The sequence below is a fragment of the Mastigoproctus giganteus genome, chromosome 9, assembly GCF_048544385.1.
Source record: "Mastigoproctus giganteus isolate SK-2022 chromosome 9, ASM4854438v1, whole genome shotgun sequence".
In the NCBI taxonomy this organism is placed as follows: Eukaryota; Metazoa; Arthropoda; class Arachnida; order Uropygi; family Thelyphonidae; genus Mastigoproctus; species Mastigoproctus giganteus.
In genome coordinates this window covers 115,249,627-115,274,263 of record NC_143583.1, presented here as the reverse complement: position 1 = coordinate 115,274,263, position 24,637 = coordinate 115,249,627, and the positions used below count along the sequence as shown (strand labels likewise).

Below are 24,637 nucleotides of genomic sequence, written 5' to 3'. Positions count from 1 at the left end.
ACTCAAAGAGGTAACTACCATCGGGGATAAAGGGAAGGGTTTTTGTTTTCGTAAAGGCGAGTACGGTTGGCCCCACTGTCTCCCCTGAGACAGTGGGGCCAACTGATGATGTTGCCAACAGCAATTCAAAATGGAAGGCATTCAAAGAATTCATCTTGGATGCTACGGGGCTTTACATACCAACTAAGAAATACTGTTCAAGGTTTAGGCCTAAATGGATGTCAGATGAACTTATGAGACATATGACAGAGAAGAAAAATGCATGGGATACATATAAATTAATGGGTGACATGGAAACCTATGATAGATAAAAGCTGGTCTGTAATCAAATCACAAAGGAGATTAGGCAGGCAAAGGCATATTATGAGAAATCTTTGGCAAAGGATGCAAAGAAAAACAGAAAGAGTTCTTTACCTATGTAAACTCCGGAAGGAAAGGGATGAATCAGATTGGTCCACTGGATATTGATGGTTCAACTGTTGATGATCCTGTTCAGGCAGCTAACAAACTAAATGAGTATTTTGCATCTACATTCACACATGAGGAGTTATTCAGGAAGGGGAATATGAAAGGTGAATTAAACTCTGGCAGTGAACTAGATGATTTTGCAATAACTGACAGCAAAGTGGAGGAGAAATTGTTGAAGATAAACATATAAAAGGCACCAGGGGTGGATATGATCTATCCAGTTATATTAAAGGAAGCAGCAAAAGAAGTAAACAAACCCTTAGCCATAATCTTGAGATTCCTTGGACTCAGTGGAGGTACCCATAGACTGGAGATGTCCAAATGTGACCCCAATTCACAAAGGAGGAGGATCAAAGGGCAACATAAGTAATTATAGACCTGTTAGTTTAACTTCTGTTCCAGGGAAATTAATGGAGGCACTGCAGGATCATCTAGACAAGACAGTTATGTAGACAAGACTTCTGACACAGCATGGTTTTGTTAAGGGGAAGTCTTGTCTGTCAATTTGATTGGATACTATGATGTGGTCCAAAGAAACCGGATGCAGGGAATAACTTTGATATCATATATTTGGATATTAGAAAGGCTTTTGATACTGTTGCACATGGAAGGCTACTGCAAATTGGAGCAGTGTAGAATTGGAGGCAAATTGCTGCTATGGATAAAGGGATGGTTTAGTGTGAGAAGGTAGAGAGTGGTAATCAATAGACACTGCTCTTCATGGACTAATGTTATTAGTGGAGTCCCTCAGGGTTCAGTATTGGGTCCATTGTTGTTTTCTGTATTTATAAATGATATTGATGATGGTATATCAGGCTTAATGTCCAAGTTTGCAGACGATACGAAGGTTGGCAGGGTTGTTAAGGTCACTAATGACAGTACGCTGCTGCTACAGGATCTAGAAAAGTTGAGCAGATGGGCTGAGAGGTGGCAAATGAAGTTTAATATTGACAAATGTAAAGTACTACATATGGGAAGCAGTATCCCCAAAGTAATGTATCAACTCTGTGGTACTACACTGACAGTGGTAGAGAATGAAAAGGACCTGGGGGTAATTGTGCAGGCAGATATGAAGTTTTGTGAACAGTGCAGATGGGCTGCAAGAGTAGCTCATGGTGTCTTGTCAATGATATACAGGAATTTTTCTAGCAGGGATAAGGAGGTGATTATCCCATTGTATAAGGCAATGGTCAGGCCACACTTGAGTACTGTATACAGGTCTGGAGGCCTCATTTTAAGAAGAATGTAGAGCTGTTAGCACGAGTAGAGAGAAGGGCAATTAGTGAATGGAACGAAGTGTTCCTCTTATGAAGAAAGGCTTAAATTTTGCAGATTACAGTGTTTGGAGACTAAGCACCTGCGAGGTGATGTGATTGAGGTGTATAAAGCCTTGAATGGTTTCAGCATGCTCAATGCTGATGGGATTCTTCCTCTTTCTCAGAATAATCACCTGAGAAGTCATAAATTCAAATTGAGGAAAGACAGTTGTAGAATAGATGTGCGGAAGTTTGCCTTTAGCCAGCAGGTAGTTGATTGGTAGAACAGACTTCCATCTTTTGTGGTGGAAGTTGATAGCCTAAATAAATTTAAAGCTGAACTGGACAGGTATTTAGAACGAATGGAGGGGTGAAATGGGAGCAGTTTTTTTTTTTTTTTTTTTGGCTGATGCTGTATAAGCTTGCTTTCTTGTATCACATGCCTCTACTAATGCTAATGCTAATTTGCCTTTAGCCAGCGGGTAGTTGATTGGTGGAACAGACTTCCATCTTTTGTTGTGGAAGTTGATTACCTAAATAAATTTAAGGCTGAGGTGACCGGCATTTAGAATGAATGGAGAGGTGAAACGGGAGGGTTTTTTTTTTTGGCTCCTGGCTGCATAAGGTTGCTTTCTTGCATTGTATGCCTCTACTAATGCTAATGTTTCAAAATGCTCTCTTGTCTCCCTTGTTCATTCATTGTCACTGAATTCAATAGATAAATTTATTTTCATGCCAAAGATAATAAAACGGTTTTCTTTGTTTGTGGCATGGGTCAGCCTTTTTTACGTCACAGCCCTGCAGCTCTCATATTACACAGTAGACATCAAGGCCAACATTCTGGCGGGGGGGCTTCTCACAGTAAGACAAATACAAAAGAGAGTTCTCTGAAATTAAATGATTGCACATGTTAACAAATTGTTCTAGGTGCTTTTCTACTGTGAGAGGGGAAGGAGAAAGGAATTAACACTATAGTTGCCGTTGGCAACTGTTCTTATGTAGGAGCAGTTGTTTGGAGACTCATCTTTATGTTCACCAGAGAAAGGGGTGAAATAATTCCTCTGCAACATATTGCAGCTGTTGACTTTTATTGCTGTGGTTTGAAAGAGCACCCACCCTTCACTGTCTCTCAAAGAAATGACAGCTGTAGAGCTTTCACAAGTTTCAATGAAATCATGTTTGTAGTATTCTCCCTTCCCTTTTGTCATAGAACCCAGGTCACATACCTGCAAGTTTCTGTATCATTTAAATCTTCTCTGGTTTAATTATTTAAAAATCATAGTCCAGACGAAACAGTGTGTGTGTATATTATACATAAAAATTACAATAACTTCAGATTATGAAGAATAACAAAACAATAAAGCAAAGGATAATAGATAAATAAAAGGAAGGTAAACATCAGTGGCTGCACAGCATAACCAACAACACATTGCCTGGAACATAATGTAAATTAAGTTACATATGTAAATTAAAATAGGTCAGCAGAATGGATAAGCTCTGTAAGAAATGAATACAACAAAAACCAGTTCTTAAAAAAAGAACTACTGAAGAGAATGGAGAAGTGGGGGAAATTATTTGAGAGAGAGAGAGAGAGAGAGAGAGAGAGAGAGAGAGAGTGTTAGAGAAATATCTGATACTTCTCTAACTAATAACCCCAAAAATGCTGCTGAAGCCAAATAATGTGAAATATCAATGTGATATTTCGCATTTCATTATTTCAGTCCAAATACGGTTAAAGATTGTATTCATTGACAAAAATTATCAACTGTAAATGCCTCTGACCTGATGATCATGCCAGAGTATAAACAGAGTTTATCCTCCCCCCTTCTATTGGAAGGGCTCATAATGAAACAAAAGTCAGTGTCAAATCGAAAATGAACTAAATGAAAAAATTGAAATGAAAGTGAAAATAGAAAGGAACTTTAAAAAAATAACTACAGCAATTACTAAAAAAAAAAAGTCATAAATGCCAGCACACTATTGAGCTTTTTTGAAATTGCAGATGTGTGTACGCACGCACGCACACACACACTGGTCATTTCAATTCCGTGTGTATACAAGTGTAAAAATTCTTTGTGCATGTGCTTAGAGGTTAAAAAGGTAGTACTTGTGCTTATGTATACTATGATATTCTTTGTCTGAAGCTTCCCAATCTGGAATCTCCAATTTTTTAATCTTCTCTGGCTTAAAATCTCTTTATCCCATTCTGTCAAATTCATCTGTTGTTTCTATCATTCTCACAACTACAAAATACTCAGAATTTTCTGATTTCCTTTCTTTGAAACTTGACTTTCTCCAATTTAACTATCTTAACAATGAGATAAATGTCCATGGTGATCTTATGTTCACAGCTCCAAATTGCTTGCTTCAGTTTTATGGTTACATGGATCCAGCTGCTAGAGATGCTGAGACTTTTGTAAATTACTAATAGCCATACACAATGTTTGTTTACCTATCAGAATACCAGGCAATCTTAACCACATACCCAACACCCTTGATCTCTTCCTTGCTAACAACCCTTTAAACATACAGTCAATTTTAAAGATCACAACTTAGTGACAGTCTCTTTTCCAATGGAATCTCTCTCTCTCTCTCTCTCTCTCTCTCTCTCTCTCTCTCTCTCTCTCTCTCTCTCTCTACCATTCTCAGCCTTGTGTTGTTTTGGCTTTCTGTTTGTGTGTTCAAATCCTAATGTCCGCTCAGTTAGACATTATTCACATTCTTGTAGGAATAAAATCTTTTACTCCATATTCTACCCTAAAATCTCTTCCTTTTTTTTTTTTTTTTTTTTTTTTATCTACACCTGGGCTTTCCAATAAATGAGTTAGGCCATTCAAGATAAGAATGTGGCATATTTCAATTGGCTTGTATCCAAAATCTCCAGCTCCATTTTCTCCCTACACTAAAGCTTACAGTAATTGTAAAATACATATTAATCATTTCAAGCTTGATTCTGATCACACTAAGAGTATAAAACATACTTTTTGTCTAAGTGATAATTGAGCCTTCTAGTCTCTTAACAAAGCTGATATATTTGTACCTCTGTTACAATCTAATGGTTCTATTGCATTCTCAGCTAAAGATGGACTTATTACCATCCTATTTTTCTTTTAACTCTTGTATTGATTATCTTGCAAATCACCTCCTACCATACCAACCCACATGCTACCTCACACCTCTGGTCTTCCAACAGAAGGATGATAGAAGAATTCTGAACAATACTGACACCAAGAAAGTGGGAGGTTCTGACAGAATTTCTCCACTTGTAATCAAATGGTGTTTTGTTAATGATATACAGGGATTTTTCTAGCAGGGATAAGGAGGTGATTATCCTCTTGTATAAAGCAATGGTCAAGCCACATCTTGAGTACTGTATACAGGTGTAGAGATCTCATTTTGGAAGGATGTAGAGCTGCTGGAATGAGTACAGAGAAGGACAACAAGATTAGTGAATGGAATAAAGGGTTGCTCTTACAAAGAAAGGCTTTCCTCCCTGTTCTTGGCAAGGTCTTTGAGAAACTCTTATGTACTTGAACCAATCAACATTATACTGCTGCGAATCTTCCATCTCCAAGACAGCATGGATTTAAGCAAGGCTCCTGTACTGAAGACACCCTCCACTCTCTAATTTCGGCTCCTACTCAAAAGGAACAGCCTACTCAATTGATGCCCTATGGTGGCAAAGCATTTGTAGGAGACTCAATCTCTATCACTGTATGTAACTACCTCACCAACAGAACAGTAATGGTTATGACCAAATACAGAAGCTCCACCCATCAAGTATCCAAAGGATGTCTCCAGGGGTCAGTTCTTGGCTCCCATGTTGTCCATGGTCATGGATGAAATCCTCAATGCCAAAATTGCGCACTCACAGTTGAGAGCATTTGCAGATGACCTACTACTGCTCGTCCATGCTGATGCTCATGCCTCCTTTGAGGTGAGAAGTAATGCTGCTCTTAGCAAAATTCACAAATGGTCAACCCTTCACGTGCTCTGCATTTCACCTGGAAAAACCCCAGGCATACTTATCAAAGGAACCCTCAGTCATACTAGACCTCCCACAGTGAAACTAGGCAACATCCCTGTCAAATTTGTCTCTCAAATCAAATACCTTGGCATTATTATAGACACCAAGATTTTGTTTTCCCCCACCTGGTTCACCTTGCTACAAAAATTAGAAAATATGTATTGATGATCACCAGAATCTCAAGGTGTGACTGGGGACTCAGACGTGCTCTTACTAATCTGTACAAAGCTGTCTTCCTTCTGGCCGCGTGCTATGGTGCAGGCATATGGTTACTAGCGAGCTATCATTCAGAGGAACCAATGCAGGTAGGAACTGACACAGAGATATATTCTTCTTACGACTATATGTGCCTGCTGCACTACTAGTAAGCCGGCCCTACGGATTCCTGCTGGAACTTTGTCTGGGAGTTATTGTTCGAGGGCTTAACTACTGTCATCGGGAAATCAATCCCTGCTATAATTCTCAATTATAGCCTAGATCTCTCTAACCCTCTCAAATAGGAGAAAAAGAATATCTCAGCACATCTTATCCAATACTGGCATCATCGCCATCCTTTAGATCGGTGTTTCCCAACCTTTTCTTTACCATGCCCCACCTAAGTCTTTCTAAAATTCTGATGCCCCCTATGTAACGTTGGGAAACACCGATATACATATTTTTTATATTCAAAAATTGAATTATTCCCTAAATGAAGCCTAATTACAACTTGTTCAGGACACGAGACTTAGATTTTAGGAAGAAATCATTAGGAAATTATTAATAAAAAAATAGTAAGTAAATTTTCAAAACATATAATAGACATTGTGATATCCAGTCGATTTCTTTTCTTTAGTAACAAATCATTTATGGCACTAAATCCACATTCAGCTAAATATGAAGATGGAAACGGTAACAATAGCTCTCTTGCAAAGTTGGTTGAATTTGGGTATTTAATTTCTGTTTCATCACAAAGCCATGCCATCGCTTCTTTTATATTGAATAAAGTTTTAACTGACTCATCATTTTGCATTTCTGAGAATTCTTCTTGGTACTGCATTGATACATCAGACAAATCCACTAACATTGGTTGCATCATCCAGGTTGGAAAATCAATTTGTTTTAAATCAAAAAACCTTTCTTTTAAATCATCGGACAGAATTTGCAGATGATCAACAATAACAAATACAGCGGTATCAGTCACTTCACATTTTTGCAGACAACGAAACTGTTCAAATTTTTTTTAAAAATATATTTTTGACATAATTTAATAAATGTAATGAAACCAAATGTCTTCGCTTTTGCATCGACGAGAGTTTTATTTGTTCCTTGAAGTTGTTTATTTAATATATTTAGTTTTTCAAAGATATCGGCTAAATAACTCACAAATGCTTTACCATCGACCGTTAACAGATGCTTCATTTTAGGTTTATCACTTAAAAAGTCACTAATAGTTCCATAAATCTTTTCAAGCAGTTCCCTTTCGAGAGCCACCTTACTTCAGTGTGAAGTAAAAGTCTCACATAGTCTTCATTTTGTCCTTCACAAAAAAGCTTGAAGAGACACAAGTTTTCCCTATGAATAACACAATGCACAAGAAGCATTTCTGGATTCTTATCTTTCATCAATTTTAAGCAGCCATTTTTCTTGCCCATCATATTAGCATTAGTAGAGGCATTTGATGCAAGAAAGCAAGCTTATGCAGCATCAGCCAAAAAAAAAAAAAAAAAACCACTTCCACTTCCGTTCAAAATACCTGTCCAGCTGAGCCTTAAACTTATTTAGGCTATCAAAATACCTGTCCAGCTGAGCCTTAAACTTATTTAGGCTATCAACCTCCACGACAAGGGTACGAAGTCTGTTCCACCAACCAACCACCCGCTGGCTAAAGGCAAATTTCCGCACGTCTATCCTACATCTGTCTTTCCTCAATTTGAATTTATGCCCTCTCAGGTGATTATTCTGAGCTAGAGGAAGAATCCCATCAGCGTTGAGCATGCTCAAACCATTCAAGGCTTTATACACCTCTATCAGATCACCTCGCTGGTGCCTAGTCTCCAGACACTGTAATTTGCAAAACTTAAGCCTTTCTTCGTAAGAGCACCCCTTTGTTCCATTCACTAATCTTGTTGCCCTTCTCTGTACTCGTTCCAGCAGCTCTACATCCTTCTTGAAATGAGGCCTCCAGACCTGTATACAGTACTCTAGGTGTGGCCTGACCATTGCCTTATACAATGGAATAATCACCTCCTTATCCCTGCTGGAAAAAATTCTTGTATATCATTGACAATACTCCATGAGCTACTCTTGTAGCCCTTCTGCACTGCTAAGAGAAATTCATATCTGCCTGCACAACCACCCCCAAGTCCCTTTCATTCTCTACCACTGTCAGTGTAGTACCACAGAGTTGATACGTTGCTCTGGGATTGCTGTTTCCCATGTGTAGTACTTTACATTTGTCAATGTTAAACTTCATTTGCCACCTCTCAGCCCATCTGCTCAACCTTTCCAGATCCTGTTGCAGCAGCATAGTGTCAGTAGTGTCCTTGACAACCCTGCCAACCTTTGTATTGTCTGCAAACTTGGACATTAAGCTTGATATACCATCATCAATATCATTTATAAATACAGAAAACAATAATGGACCCAACACTGACGGACTCCACTAATAACATTAGTCCACGATGAGCAGTGTCCATTGATTACCACTCTGTCTTCTGCCACTCAACCATCCCTTTATCCATAGCAGCAATTTGCCTCCAATGTCACACTGCTCCAATTTGTGTAGCAGTCTTCCATGTGCAACAGTATCAAAAGCCTTTCTAAGATCCAAGTATATAATATCAAAGCTATTCCCTGCATCCAGTTATTTTGTGACTGCATCATAGTATCCAATCAAATTGGTCAGGCAAGACTTCCCCTTAACAAAACCATGCTGTGTCCGAGCTATAACTGAAGTCTTGTCTAAATGATCCTGCAGTGCTTCTTTAACCAGTGCCTCCATTAATTTTCCTGGAACAGAAGTTAAGCTCACAGGTCTATAATTACTTGTGTCAGCCTTTGATCCTCCTTTGTGAATTGGGGTCACATTTGCACATTTCCAGTCTATGGGTACCTCCCCTGAGTCCAAGGAAGCTCTCATAATTATGGCTAAGGGTTTGCTTACTTCCTTTGCTGCCTCCTTTAATATAACTGGATAGATCCCATCCACCCCAGGTGCCTTTCTTGTGTTTATCTTCAACAGTTTCTCCTCCACTTTACTCCCAGTTATTTCAAGATTCTGTAGCTTACTGCTAGAGTTGAATACACCTCTGGCATTCCCCTCGCTGAATTACTCCTCATGTGTGAATGTTGATGCAAAATATTCATTTAGTTTGTTAGCTGCCTGAGCAGGATCATCAACAGTTGACCCATCAATATCAAGTGGACCAATCTGATTCATCCCCTTCCTTCTAGAGTTTACATAAGTAAAGAACTCTTTGCTGTTTTTCTTTGCATCCCTTGCCAAGGATTTCTCGTAATCTGCCTTCGCCTGCCTAACCTCCTTTGTAACTTGGTTGCATATCAACTTGTATCTATCATAGGCTTCTGTGTCATGTGTTAATTTGTAAGTATCCCATGCATTTTTCTTCTCTGCCATATGTCTCATTAGTTCATCTGACGTCCACTTAGGCCTAAACCTTGAACAATATTTCTTAATTGGTATGTAAAACATATCTAGTAGCTTCCAAGATAAGTTCTTTGAATGCTTCCCATTTTCAATTTGCTGTTGGTAACATCATCAGTTGGTCCCACTGTATAGAATTTAAATTATTAGGAGCACCATCTGCAGCGCAAGATGTTATATTTTTCATTGATATATTATTGTCATCTAAGTAATTTTTTAGCTTATTATATATATCTTTGGAGGTAATGGTGCTCTCTAACGATTTACAGAATAACATTTCTTCAGCAAAATTACCTTTATCAATATATCTTACATAAGTTATCAGTACGGCTTCACTTCACTGTCTCTCAAAGTTGAGTCATCCATTTGTACTGAGAATTTTCTTGTTTTCAGCTTTCCAACAAGTTGTATTTCAATATCTTCACTCATTTCATCTATTCTTCCGCTAACAGTATTGTTATTGAGTGGCTTAGCTTTCACGTCTTTGTCATCTTTTTCCAGAACTGTTTTAAGAAATGCTGATATTGATGGTTTGATTAAATTTTCTCCTGTAGTATGATTTTTCCATATTTAGCAAAGAGTAAAGAAATTTCATAACTAGCCTCAAGAGTACGATTGACAGTTGCAGTATGAGCAATAAACAGAGACTTTACCAACAATTCTTGTTTTGTACAAGTTAAGTCATAGTAGGCAGTTGTTTTAAACTCTAGACGAGCAATTTTTGAATTGCCCCCCTGAACAATCAAATTTCCCCCATGTGGGGCGTGGGACCCACGTTGGGAAACACCGCTTTAGATGCAAGATGCTTCAAGCACTAGTTTCCCTTCCTCACAGTGAAGAATTCTTTTTCAGCACAAACAAAGGCTACTACAAGGAACTTTCTGCATTGTCATACAGAAGAAGAATTTAACTCCCTTAACCATACAAAACTATGTGTGGAAAGACATCATTCTGCTGACTTCACACCACATGAAAACATTGCTGGTGCGCTGGTTACTGCATACAGGATCTTTAACCTTTCATCTGTATAATGTAAGTGGGTCAGGTACTGCTAATATTTGTCCACAGGTGTGGGAGGCCAAATTGGCACTATGTTGCAGAGCACCACTCTAGCCCTGCAATCTTTCTACTTTCTGGGTGGGCTTCCCAGCCCAGGGAGATCCAACTCATCAGTCCCTTTTTAACTCTCTCTCTCTCTCTCTCTCTCTCTCTCTCTCTCTCTCTCTCTCTCTCTCTCTCTCTCTCTCTCTCTCTCTCTCTCTCTCTCTCTCTCTCTCTCGGAGAATACCTTCTCTCCTCATCTTCCTACTTCTTATCCACTTTAACTCCCACTTTTCCATATCACCCTCACTCAATTTTTTTTCCTCCCTACTTGGTCTCCATCCAGGAAGTTTAGAGGACCCTGGTGGAGACTAGCCAGAGAAAATGGACTACCTGGCTCATGCTCATCTCCCAGTGGTGGCGGTGGCAGGCAATGTAGAGTCAGACTAGGGCCCTGTGGCCAAGTAGCCAGAAACACAACTCTAACATAAACCACACACTACACTCAATTATGGCTTTTACAGAGCACTATTTCTACACAAGAGTACTTATGGCACAGATGTGGGAAACCACCAGTCAGGCACATCTTGAGTACTTCATACAGGTTTGGAGGCCTCATTTTTGCAAGAATGTAAAGTTACTGGAGAGCAGAGAATGGCAATAAGTTTGGTGAGGGGGTCAAAGGGTGATCTTACCAAACTGCAGCATCTGGAGACCAGGCACCAAGGTGATCTGACTGAGTGTTTAAGGCTTTGAATGGCTTCAGCAAACTCAATGCTGATGGGATTCTTCCTCTTTCTCAGAATATGCACATGAGGGGACATAAATTCAAATTGAAGAAAGATGGTTGCAATCATCCACTGGCTGAAGGACAACTGATGGCTGATAGCTGGAACAAGCCTCATTCATTGTTGTGGAAGTGGATAGTTTGAATAGGTGAAATGGGATTTTTTTTTTTTTTCCGCCGATGCTATATAAACTTGCTTTCATGCATCATTTGCATGAAACTATACGCTTTCTCACTAATGTCATTTCATCTTATGGTGGTCCACAGTTGCATATTTTTATTTATTATATATTTTGTGTGTAAAAATTTATATATAAAATTGGAAGTTTTAAAGTTTTGACAAAAGTAGTTTTCAATGTGCAGCCTTTGAAATAAGCTATGTATACAAAAGAAAACTGGATGAGCAGTTACAGATTTATTTCAAAAGAGGAAAAAAGCAAACTAGGCAACCGACCTCATTCATTCATTCTTAAAAAATGGGGGGGGGGGGGGAATTGGCTGAATGTAAGATTGCCATTGCCTTCTTCTGAATGAAAAAAATTACACTGGTCGGTAAAAAAAAAAAAAAAAAAAAAAAAAATTTTTTTTTTGCTCCCTGTTAAAATTCAATTCAGGGTGATTCTTGTAGATTTGACATTGCTGAATTCAAATATGGCAACCATACTGCTGTAATGCCCACCAGTTTTAAGGGAGAAGGGATTAAAGTCAAAAAGTTTCTAGCAAAAAAAGATTTCATATATTTTAAGAAAATGTTACATACAGTACTAAATATTGAACAATGGGTCTATTAACCTTATTTCATTTACAAAAATGTTTATCTGATAACAAAACACTTATTTTGTCATGGTTTACCTTTTATAATTATCTTGTGTCTCCCATACAAGATTCCAACAGTAGTCCGTGAATATATTTGGACTATTTTCTCTGTCCACCCCCCTCCCATTTGAGAAATATCTTGGTGAAACCTTTCACCGGGTTCATCAGAGACTGCTCCCAAGTTTTTAGGAAAAATGTCTAAACAGAATGTAGGAAATGAAACTTTAATGACAGGTCTTGGTTTTCAGTCATTAACCTATGATATATGAAAACTGAGGGCGATGAGAACTTTTTAAGCACATATCTGAGTTTTTGAACATATTTCCTACAAGAATCTGTCGAAATTATTTCAGGGAGGGAATTGATGCTGACCAGTGTTATCCATCAAAAATGAAACACTGGAAACGTCAATTTTTTTTTTTCAATAAATTTTTATTTAATATTATCAATCACTGCATAATACATATTGATAAAAGTAAGTTTGAAATTGGAGTAAGTGTTAATGATTTATAGTTTTTATGGAACCTATTCCTGACTTTTATGTAAAAATGTGCATACTATACCAAGCATTTCTGATAAGAACCCCCCCCCCCACACCCTACAATGTATGTTGCACATTATAGCAGGATGAACTACACTGATTTTCCCTTTTAATAAACTTATTTTCACACTGTTACATAAGAATATTTCTGAATGAAACTATTTTTTTTTCTGGTCATTATTATCATGACTATTTAAAAACAAATTATCACGTTCATAAATACTGTATTTAATTTTTGGGATAACTTAAACAGTTCCATAGTAACTATACATGTAATTTTTTCCCTCCACTAATCACTTTCCTAAAGCAATAACAACTTTCAAATAAAACAAGCAGCACACAAAAACAATCTTCTTTAATGAGCAAAATCTATACTCTTTTTAGCAAACCACTGTGTTTTACTGCCTTGAAAAATTTGAAAACCATGTAGATTTATGTCTTCACCACTGCAAGCAGTCCACATTTCTGCAGGAAGTGGTGAACATAACTGCCTTATATAAGCAATTTATTACACTGTGGGAAGTAGTGAAGAACAAAGCAGTTTTCTGCAAAAATGGATACCAAAGGGAATGTGCCAGTGGGCATGCAAGTTAATTGCACAAACCCAAACAGGCCCACATAAAAGTGCACCAAAAATTAAAGTATATCTGTTATTCGATTTTTTTGTGGTCATACTCCATTTCTACACAATGATGAAAGTCAAGAGGATAAAATTAATTACGGAATACTAAAATTGGAGCTGATGTCGCTCTGGTGGATATTTTAATTTTTAAATTTAAATGGCCCACTTTGTAAGAACCAGACTTTCAGAAAAAGTTCAATAGCATGGGCAGTTTTATTTTTCCATTTGCATTAATAGTTGGAATAGCAGGATGCATTCTGAAAATCTACATATCTTTCACATAACTGCATTTTATTAAATTTGATCAAGATCTGATCTCAATTTCATCAAGACCACCCTGAAATTGGCATTGGGCATTTTCATGGGTAGAAAGGATATTACCATGCTTACGTCACAAGGGTAGGAAAACCTTTTAATGCTGTAATTCTATCTCCCAGTCAAAGGGTAATCAGTAAAAGTACTTACAGAGTCAAAAAAGTTGGTGCCACACAATATGAAACCCTGCTTCTGTATTTCTTCATCTGTGACGGAAGATAGTACTGGAAAAGAATTTTACTATTCTACTACATCTTGTTATAATCCAGTAAATTCACTAAAACAAGAAATAATGAGAATGCATATACTTAGTTCACACACACACACAATTGATACTGTGATCAACTGCTGCCATTTTTAAAAATTAAAACTATGCTTGTATTGCTTCATGGACCATGTTCCCAGCAATGGTAGCTGTATCCACATGTGAAGCAATCAGCCTATTGTGCAGGTGCAAACTTCTTGGTGGTGGAGCTGGAGGTTGGATTGGATCTGCTTTGTCCAGATGCAGCTATGACAACAAAGTGAAATACCAACACCACTACCTCCAACCATTAAAATGTTGCTAGGAGCCAAAAGTGAAGACAGAAGTTTGGGTAATGGCTGGAATCAACTTTGTGATAACACGTGACAGTGACAACATATACAATACAGTACTGCTACTGCCGCTTCCAACTGTAGTATGCTTGTTATAAGTCAAAACTGAAGATGCAGAAGTTACGGTGACAAGTTCAATTTTCATTTATTGGTGGAGGTTTTTTTTTTTTTTTTTTTTTTTTATACAAGATCCTTGAAGAGGTCAATCAATATGTTGCTGAAGTTTTTTTTTTTTTTTTTTTAAATTCTGTTGAAACTAGAATTGATGGTAGTAGCAGTAGGGACAAATGATGCAAGAAAGCAAGATTACAGAGCATCAGCCAAAAAAAAAAAAAAAAAAAACACACACACGCTTCACATACCCATGCCCTCCAAGAATTTGTCTAGTTCCTTGAATTTATTCAAACCATCCACTTCCATAATAACAGATAGAAGCCTGTTCTAACAATCAACCACCTGCTGGCTGAAGGCAAACTATCACACATTATGCAACTATCTTTCCTCCATGTAAATTTGTGTCCACTCATACATGTAATCTCATAAAGAGCAAAAATGTAATTCACATTCAGCTTACTCAATTAAGTATCCAGACACTCCAATATGCAGAACTGATGCCTTTCTAGATAAGAACACCCTTTTGTTTCCTTCACCAATCTGGCTGCCCTTCTCTACACCCATTCCAGCAGATTTACATCCTTCCTAAAGTAAGACCTCCAGACCTGTATACAATAATCAAGATGTAGACTAACCATGGCCTTGTACAAAGGGGTAATCGCCTCCTTATCCCTGCTAGAAAAATTCCTGTATATCATTGACTGTCCCCATGAGCTGTCCTGGCAGCATATGTGCATTGCTCAAAGAATTTCATATCTGACTGCTCAATTATCCCCAGGTATTTTTCATTTTCCACTATCCCAAGCGTAGTACTACAGAGTTGATAAGTTATTCTGGGATTACTGCTACCCATATTCAGTACCTTAAATTTGTCAATGTTAAAAAACTTCAAATGCCATTTCTAAGCCCATCTACTTAATTTTTCTAGATCTTGTTGCAGTATTTTACCTTGATTACTGTCATTAACTACACCGCCAACCTTTGTATCATCTGCAAACTTTGGCATTAAGCCTGACATACCTTCATCAATTCCATTGATAAATACTGAAAACAACAATGGGCCCAGCACTGAACCCTTGGGGATTCCTCTGATAACCACTGTCTTCTTCCACTTAACAATCCCTTTATCCATAGAGTAACTTGCCCTTAATGCCAAGCTGCTCCAGTTTATACAGCAGCCTTTTATGTGCAACAGTATCAAAAGCCTTCCTGAAATCCAAGTATATGATATCAAAATTATTTTTTTCACCCAGTTCCAGGGTCGCTGCATCATAATAACCTGATTGGTTAGACAAGACTGCCCTTTAATAAATCCTTGCTATGATTGCAGTATAATTGCATTCCTGTCCAGATGGTTCTGCATTACTTCTTTGTGGTCCATTATTTTCCCTGAAACAGATGTTAAGCTAACAGGCCTTTAATTACTCATGTCACCTTTTGATCTACCTTTATAAATTGGGGATATATTTGCCCATCTTCAGTCCCTAGGGACCTCACCTGAATCCAAGGATGCTCTTATAATTATGGCTGAAGGTTTGCTCCTTTGCTCTCCTCCTTAATATGATTGGATAGAGCCCATCCATTCCAGTTGCCTTTTTTTATGTTCAGCTTCAACAGTTTCTCTTCCACTTTCCTTTCAGTTTTCACAACCTCATTTAATCCCCCGTTGGAGTCTGATAAACTTCTGGCATCCCCCTCCCCTAGAGAATTCCTCATGTGTGAATGTAGATGCAAAATATCTATTCAATTTATCAGAAACCTGAGCAGAGTCATCAACAGTTAACTTATCAATGTCAAGTTTCCCAATATGATTCAACCCCTTCTTTCTACTCTTAATAAAATCAGAAGTCTTTGCTGCTTTTTTTGCATTCTTTGCCAGACTTCTCATAATCTACCTTAGCTTGCCTAACCTAACTAATTTATATCTACCATAGATTTCAGTATCCACCAATAATTTATATGCATCCCATGCATTTTTATTCTCACCACACTTCTCAATATTTCATCTGACATCCATTTAGGTCTAAGCCTTGAACTTCATTTCTTTGTTGGTACAAAAAATCTAGTAGCTTCTATGATTACTTCCCTGAATGCTTCCCATTTAGAATTGGGCTGTTGGTAACATCATCTGTTGGTTCCACTGCATAGAATTTAAAAACTGTCTGAGATACTGTAGCCCTTATGAAAGCAAAAGCTTTTCCCTTAACTCATGCTGTCACTCATATTCTTAATGCATGTAAAATCACTGCTGGTTACCAGATCAAGAAGTATTACTTCCTCTTGTTGCCTCTTAAATACAGTCATCCAAGAAATATACAAGTCTTGCTAGTGTATGAATGACCAACCCACAAATTCCAGTCAACATCTGTAAAGTTAAAATTCAAATTATAAGACATTCTGATTTATTTCCCCACTATTTTTCTATATAGCTATTTAATATACTCATCACAGTCATTAGACTTATAATACACTCCTACTCTCAATTTTGTTTCCCTGTGCTTATATCACACAAACTGACTCAAAATTGCACTGCCCATCCATGTCAACTAGTTGCATTGCCTTAGATATAATATGCTAAACTAAGAGCATAACCCCTCCACCTCTCCTGCCCGTCTGTCCTTCCTGTAAACACTGTTCTCTCTATATTCAAATTCAGCTTTGCTTATGCCTAAGTGACACCATATCTCCACTATCCCAAATTTGAAGTACCTCCTTTCTTAAACCTTCTACATCAAGAATAATCTTTGCACAGTTATTTCACATTAAAGTTCATAGAGTATTTTTGCAGTATGCAATGGAATGCCAGGTCTGTTTCAGAGATTCTCATGAATGTCATATAATTTTTATCTTCCTTAATTCTCCCATCCAGTTTCTGAGGATGAGTGAGGGAGAGTTGCACATGTTCAAGATTGAAATTTATCTGTAAAATCTACCTTTAAGAGTAAAGTATGGTTGTCATGCAGATAAATCAATGAATCTGGAATGTCTTCTTTGTCCAGGAAAGTGGGAAAAACCAAGGTGGAGGAGAAGGTCTTCAAAAAGACTGTAAAGACATTGGTGGTCTTCCTGCTTGATTTTGATTTTTGATTTTGGTAATTGTTGGCGCATCGGCTTCTGTGGCCATATTGCACCTCCCAAGGTTTTTGCAGTACTTTGATCCAAGCCCGAGGCGGGAATCGAACCCGCGACCTTTGAGTTGCCGGGCAGGTACTTTACCCACTCGGCTAGCCCGGTCGGCTGGTGGTCTTCCTGCATAGACTGTGTTAGTGTATATGGATCATACATCAAAAGACATCAAGTTTCTTGGTTGAAGTTGGATTTTTTTTTCCTGTAAAAAAACTCTACATAGGTATAATGCTTTAAAATTCTTCAGTCAAACTGTATTTGATGCTGTTCTTTCTTAATAACTCAGCATTTTCGTGATTCTGTTCAGTAAAACAGTCTAGCATAAAATGTTTGGTGGTCAAATCAAAGCAGAAGCAGGAAGGCAAAAGCAAGTGTATCAGTGGCACGTTCATTACATTAATTCATGAGGAATTCATATGCTCTGAATCTCTTAAAAAAAATTACACGATCTTCTGTGAATAAGTCTGACAAATGTATTTACAGCTGCAATAATTCTGTTTGTTTAGAATGAACTAGTTTTGCAGTTTCTGACTGTTACTACATATCTACAGCAGAAAACTGTGATTAAGTGGATCAATGATCACCGATGGCACATTTTCAATGTCTGTTTTTGATTTTGTTTTTGGAGTAGACATAAATAGCCTTCAGCAAAAACTTCAACATCATACAAGACAGTATAAGGAGAAAGCTAAGGACTCTAGCAATTGTGAATAAAATTAAAGTGACTCAGGCTGTAGAATAGAGTGACAAGAAACAGTTACTGCTATTGAATTTGAGATTCCTTCTAACCTGCTCAACTATTCTAACAAATAAGGATGCAATCTGGAAGCACACAGAACATACCTCTTATCAGCAAGAAATGAATGGGAAATACAGAATATTCAGATCAAGACCAATACATATTAAACTGGTTTTCTCAGAGATGACCAGAAACATTCCTTTAAACAGGTTTGTGAAAAAGCTGACCAATTTGCTAAAGATCTTAATTGCAAAGGATTTAATGAAAAGTAAAAGATACTGTTAATTTGAAACACTTGACAAGAAAGTGCAAATGTCAGTGATGAGGTCTATAATGAATGCCTCAAAAACATCTGAAATTCAGAAAGATTACAGCCAAAAATGATGTATTCAATGCAGATGAAACAGGCTTGTTTTTTAAGTGTCTGCCCAATAAAATAATGAGTTTTGAAAGGCAATATTTGTCATGGAAGTAAACATAGTGAAAACTTAATTCCTTCACTATGTTTACAAAAGGAATGAAAATCTTTCGGGTTGCAACTTAAATGGAATAGAGAAACCACCCTCTCAGACAAATTGAAAATCTCTGAAGTGGTAATGTTTTTCTGTGTGAAACTCTTTATGCAATATGTGAAAATCATAAGGCTTGAATAACAGCTGAATTTTTTTTTTTTTTTTTTTTTTTTTTTTTTATGGATGCTGAAGTGAAACTATCATGGCAGATAAAAACAGAAAAATAATTTCATTTATAAAAAAATATCGCAAGCAAATTATACTGAAATGTATTCAGAACAACAGAGGATAAGAATGCTCTTATCTATAAGAACCTGTTTGTGAACTGTTTCATGTTAGATGGATTTCAAATAGAAGTTCTGTTGAACAGGGTGAGGAGAATGCACATGTTTTGGGTAATAACTGAAATGCTGTCATTTCTGCTCTGAAGCAGTTTCACTTGACAGTTTTGTAAATGTTGAGCGATACTGAAATTAGTGGATTATGTTTACCTGATGCAGATACAGCTTCCCAGCTACAAACAGAAGAGCAAGACAGCAGAATAGAAGATGATGTAGAAGAAGGAATTAATGCAGAATTAATACAGCATAAATTTATTGAAGGTCTTCCAAATGCAACAGAAAATTATGGTGAAGACAATGAGGAACAGAAATCAATGAAGAAAATACTAGACCCTTCTTACTGAATATTTTGAATAAAATGAGTATTTAAGTTTACATTTTTTAAATTTTAGTTAAAATTAGAGTAGTAAACTAAAGTATCAACAAGGCCTACTGTATTTTCACAATTTTGTTTATAGAGTAACTTATTTTAAACAGAAAAGCAGTATTATTTGATAAGTTAAATTTTCAATAACTAAGTATTGACATGTATTGTCCAGCTCATTCATTATTGAGTCTATTGTATTGGACTACCTGTTCTTTGTGAGGGTGAGTTACTTGCACAACTGGAAACATGCAAAAATAATCAACTCATGTCAAAAATGAAGGGTTTATTCATGAAAAGAAATACATATATTATGAAAGATTTCTTTAATGAGAAAATTCAAAACTCTATTTGGAACTATAAATGCCTGGGTCATTTATTAGGCAGTTAAAAGAGTGCTATGTGTGTCAATTCAAAGAATAAGAAAAATCCAAGAACTTAAATTTTTTTGATGACTTAATAATGGTTATAATATATTCTGAAAAATTTTTGGGTAAAATGATTTTATTTTTGTAAACTCAGGACAAAATTATAATTGGCCTTAATACTCTAATTACCTTGCAATGTATCTCAAGAATGTCAATATGATTAGTAGGAGATAAAGCTGCCAATTTCTTTTTCTTTCCACCAATTGCTTTAAAAAAATATATATATATCATGATCTGTAAACTGAAACAGTATCAGTATACTACTCAAAAATAATCAATATGTAAACTTGCTTAAGAAAAATTAACGGAATGCAAATTAAAACAAAAATTTAGGATAAAGAATATTGTCATACTAATTATTATGACACTATGCATGAAATAACCAATAATCTGGAATAGTTTTTCAACAAAAGACAAGGTGCAGATCATAATTTCTCAAAACTTATGTGCATCCAAGTTTGATGTGTCTTTACTTTATGTGAATGACCAGTTCATTCCTCAAAAACTCCTTTAGTTCTTATCCCTATAGCAATGAACATATCACCAGCTCCTTTTTTTTTTTTTTTTTTTTTTTTTTAGTGTTAAAAACAGCAATATTCATTAAGAAGAATATTAGCTAAAAATGTCAATAAAAGTAGTCATTCCTGAAGTTGTTAACTACTTGCTGAAATTTTATAAATTTACTCTGAAAGAAACAAAGTTAAACCGAATGAAAAAGATATATGCTTGTGTCATATGTAAGGTGACTAAGTCTTATCACTAGGCATTTGTTATCTTGTCATAATTACCTATAACTAATGTACCTTTAATATAACTCTCCTTTGATAAATATTTCTTTGCGTGAAAATAAAAATATAATTCATTGCTAACTGCTCCTAAGCAATAATATATTCTCCAGATATAACTCCGCTGGAATTTTTAATTCTGAGGTTATGTTAAGGAACAAAAGTATGATACTAAAATTCAAAATGCTGATGAGCCCTATGCATGTATCAAAGATGCAATTACTTCTGTAACTGCACTTTTACCCAGATGCTGGAATACCCTATCTCTTCCATCATGCAGTATGATTGATGTCTTTTGAAGTTATGATGGGCATTATGGCTAGATTTTTTGTAATAAGAATAGGTGAACTAGAACCAGAGTATGTCTGCCAGGAGCAACTATTAATAATATCACTAACAGACTGTCAGACTTTAAGGGGGGGATAAAGAGAATATTATTATTCATGTGGGGACTGATGATATTAAGCATACAAGATCTGATGAGTTGTTAGGCAAATATAGGACCAAGCTGAAGAAATGATGCAAGTAAGGTCACAATGTCTACAATTCTGCCCAGGCACGATAGGAGAGATTATATGTTGAAAGCCTTGTGGATTAACTCAAGACTTGAAGTTAGTTAGTTATTTGGTTTTTAGGAGCATTAGCAACTAAGGCCATATTGCTCCGGGATATGCGGTGGTCATTCCCTGACCTTTCTGCATTTGGTGCAAGACTTGAAGCACGGGGAGTTACGATACAGCATAGGGAGTTATGATACAGTCTTGCACCAAATACAGAGGTGCACCGAAGTGCACCTCCGTATTTGGTGCAAGACTTGAAGGAATCTACAAGGCTTTTGGGGGAAATTTTTATCAGCTTGGTCCAGACTTATAGGTAGAAGGAATCTGTTTTGTAGAGACAGGATACTTTTAAACATAGGTGGTGCAAGGGTTTTTTGCAGTTTCAGTATAGTATGTACAATGTATTTAGGAAGGATAGGGCAGACAGATGGGGGTCATGCTTCTTATCAAAATCAGCCTGAGTGCAACAAAAGCTTTCCAGGATTTAAGCAGTTCGTATACTAGTATAGAATCTGTATGGTGTGAGACAGTTGGAAGCAAAAGGTATAATGAGAGTGGGAGTAATCTACCGGCCAGGTGATTGTAAAGATTATGATGAGAGCCTCTACATGCAAATGGAATGGGCAAGTAAGTGTGAATGTCTTATTATGGGTGATTTTAATTTGCCTCTAATTGATTGGAGCAAATGGGAAGGAAATGCGACATGAGGGACAAAATTTTTAAATCACCTAGATGATTGCTATTTGTATCAACACTTCAGAGAAAGTACTAGAGAAAAGAATATTCTAGTCCTGATTATCACTCATGAACCAGATGACATAATAGGGCTGACAATACAGGAACCAATAGCAGGAAGTGATCACGGAGTTCAATGATGGACGATGGAGAGAGATAGAGGTAGCAGCAGTTAAAGGCAAAGGAATGGGTTATAATTTCAGGAAAGGAAATTACAACGGCTTAAGATGTTACATAAGTTCTAAATCATATGGCCGTCATTCAGTGTAGCCACATGTTCTGGAGCTCCTGAATGTTGAGTTATTTTAATGTGTTTAAAGTGTTTTCTTCCACTGAAAAGGTGTACCAGCTAAAAGAACTTCGCAAGAGGATTACGTAGGTAAAAAAATTTTGTTATTACGAGGGTTATCTTGTCTGCACTCTCTCGTCATTTACCTAATCCCTTTAGGCTTAGCATTCTGCTAACGCTTTGCTGTAGCCACACGCGCATTGTTGACAGTTAGGCCTAGTGGATATTGCTGTGTATACGATACGTACATAAATTTTTGAATCGATGATCTGTCCGGTAATAATGGCTTGCATCTTCCTCAGGTAATGGTTTATTTTATATGATTTCTTGGCTGATTTTATCAATACAGTACTTCCAATTCCAGACTATAGAACAACAGCAGTTGGCTTTTGATAACCAGTGTTTGACGACTGTGAGTGCTCCCACCTCTTGGTCCCTAGCCCATTGCCTCCGGCTGTTTTAAAGACTGCACCTGAAATAAACTAGAGAGCTGTGCTACCACAAACACCTTGCCTAATCCCTTATAGCAATTGTCAGAAAGTGGTCTGCTTCGCCGTCGGCTCCTCTCTCTAGGACCACGCTCGCCGCTGGCTACTTATTCCCCCCCCCCCCACATGTGTTCTTGGGATAACCCGGAGTTTTTCTGTATTTGCCGTTCAATTTTTCGCTGTCTTCAAGGACGCTGCTAATCCTTTAAATCGTAATTACCTATGGTTTACCTATGGTTTCTGCAGCCGTGAGCGAACCTACTACTTGCACAGGGTGTGGTTATCAAGTTGACTATGTCCTCGTGTGCACTTCGTGCAAAGCCGTTCGCCTCTGTGAGCCATGTAGCCCATACGCTAATCTGAAAAGATTCGCAAAGAAAATTAAAAATTCTTGGAAATGTCAACTTTGCAAACAAGCAGAAAATGACTCGAGGAATATCGATGACACTTCACCTAACTTACAAACCGATCCGGAGTGCGTATCCCGTCGGGATTTTATTCAGCTACGTGATTCTGTAAACGAAATTCAGACCGCAATCTCTCAACTTTCTGCTGAGTTTACACAGTTAAAGGACTCAGGGCAACAGAGAACCGACATCACAGGTGCGAAACCTGACGAACTTCTAGAACTGAGGATACCTGAACCCGGTGTGTCATATTCTGGAATCAAGGACGCAGTTGTTGAGAGTACCGAGCGGCTGATCTCCAGATTTAATCAGCTTGAAAATAAATTATTTAACTTCAGGACACCCTCATCAGAAGCAATAGCGAAAATAGATCATAGAAATGAAATCTCAAAAGCACAACTGGCAGAGCTACAAGACGACATCACAGTGCTACACAAAGAAAACAAGGAGATGAAATTTATACTCCTTGATATCTATAATAAGATCGAACTGAGTAAGCTAGCAGATCCGAGCAAACTCACTAACCTTCTGAACTCAGACGAACTTTGTAGATTATATAAAAATTACCCAAAGGCCATTACAGTATCAGTCTGCCCCGAATGTAGAAACAAATCAATTCCCAGTCCTCCATCAGAAGCTCCAGGTAGGAACGAATCTGAAAAACAGCTAAACACAGGATTTCGTCGAGCGCCATCTCCTCACTCCAGCCAGCTTCTAAAAACAGATGGGAATGGACAACAACCATCCACAAAAGCGCATCATTCACGTGCGCCCAAGAAGAACCTGAAAAGGGCAACTGATGTTAATCACCACTCAACAAAAGAGAGGTTTCCACAATTACAGAAGCAGGCTCCACCAACGGTCAATGGCACCGCATGTATAAACTCTCTTACTTGCAATAACGAATTCTCTACCTCTATGCCAATGAGGCAAAAGTCATCATTTCCACCTTCACACCCAACTCTTGGCAATGCCTGTCCTGTCATACCTCATTCACAATTCTCATATTCACAAGGCCTGGGATTAAGTGTCGGAGCGAATTCAATATTCGAGCCAGCGGATTCCTCCACATTACAATTTCCACTCCCAGTTCACCCCAATGCATATCCATCCTATCCTATGCAACCAGAGGAAAGTACAAGTAAGAACCTCAGAGTGAGCCAACGAACAAGTACGGCTTCACGTGAATGGCTTCGAATTGGCACATCGACCAACTCCAAACTGCAGCCTTCCCACACACCTCCCAGACGGCAGAAGTCCAGATCCTCTAGTGGACTTTTCGTATCTCGCTTAGCTCCAAATACCACAGCAAACCATGTTGCTGAGGTTCTACGTGATCAACTAAACCTTCGACTAAAGGTGCAGCAACTTCACACCAGGAACCCCCGCTGCGCATCGTTCAGGGTTGAATGCGCACAGGACCTGTTCAATTTAATTGGAACCGAATCTATCTGGCCTATTGGCACCATTATTCGACCCTTCTATAATAGGAGAACCAGTCACCTTCCCCAACCTCCACTTCTGCACCAAAACCAAGTCTGCAACATCACTACCCACAGCTGACTGGACTTGTTCCCGGACAACTTCCAAAGATCTCAACAGTCCTCCTTTCGTACCACTGCTCTGCCAAACCCCA

General features: G+C 37.6%; 1 protein-coding gene across 3 annotated transcripts in view; it reads right to left on the bottom strand.

The window, feature by feature from the left end:
* The window catches only part of LOC150080663 (myotubularin-related protein 10), a 240,041-nt gene that overhangs the window by 129,428 nt on the left and 85,976 nt on the right, over nucleotides 1-24,637 (bottom strand). For all 3 annotated transcript variants that reach the window (XM_090381920.1, XM_090381921.1, XM_090381922.1), the window contains exon 4: nucleotides 19,867-19,943. In XM_090381920.1, coding sequence (XP_090238046.1) covers nucleotides 19,867-19,943 — 77 coding nt within the window. The remainder of the gene's footprint in view (nucleotides 1-19,866; nucleotides 19,944-24,637) is intronic.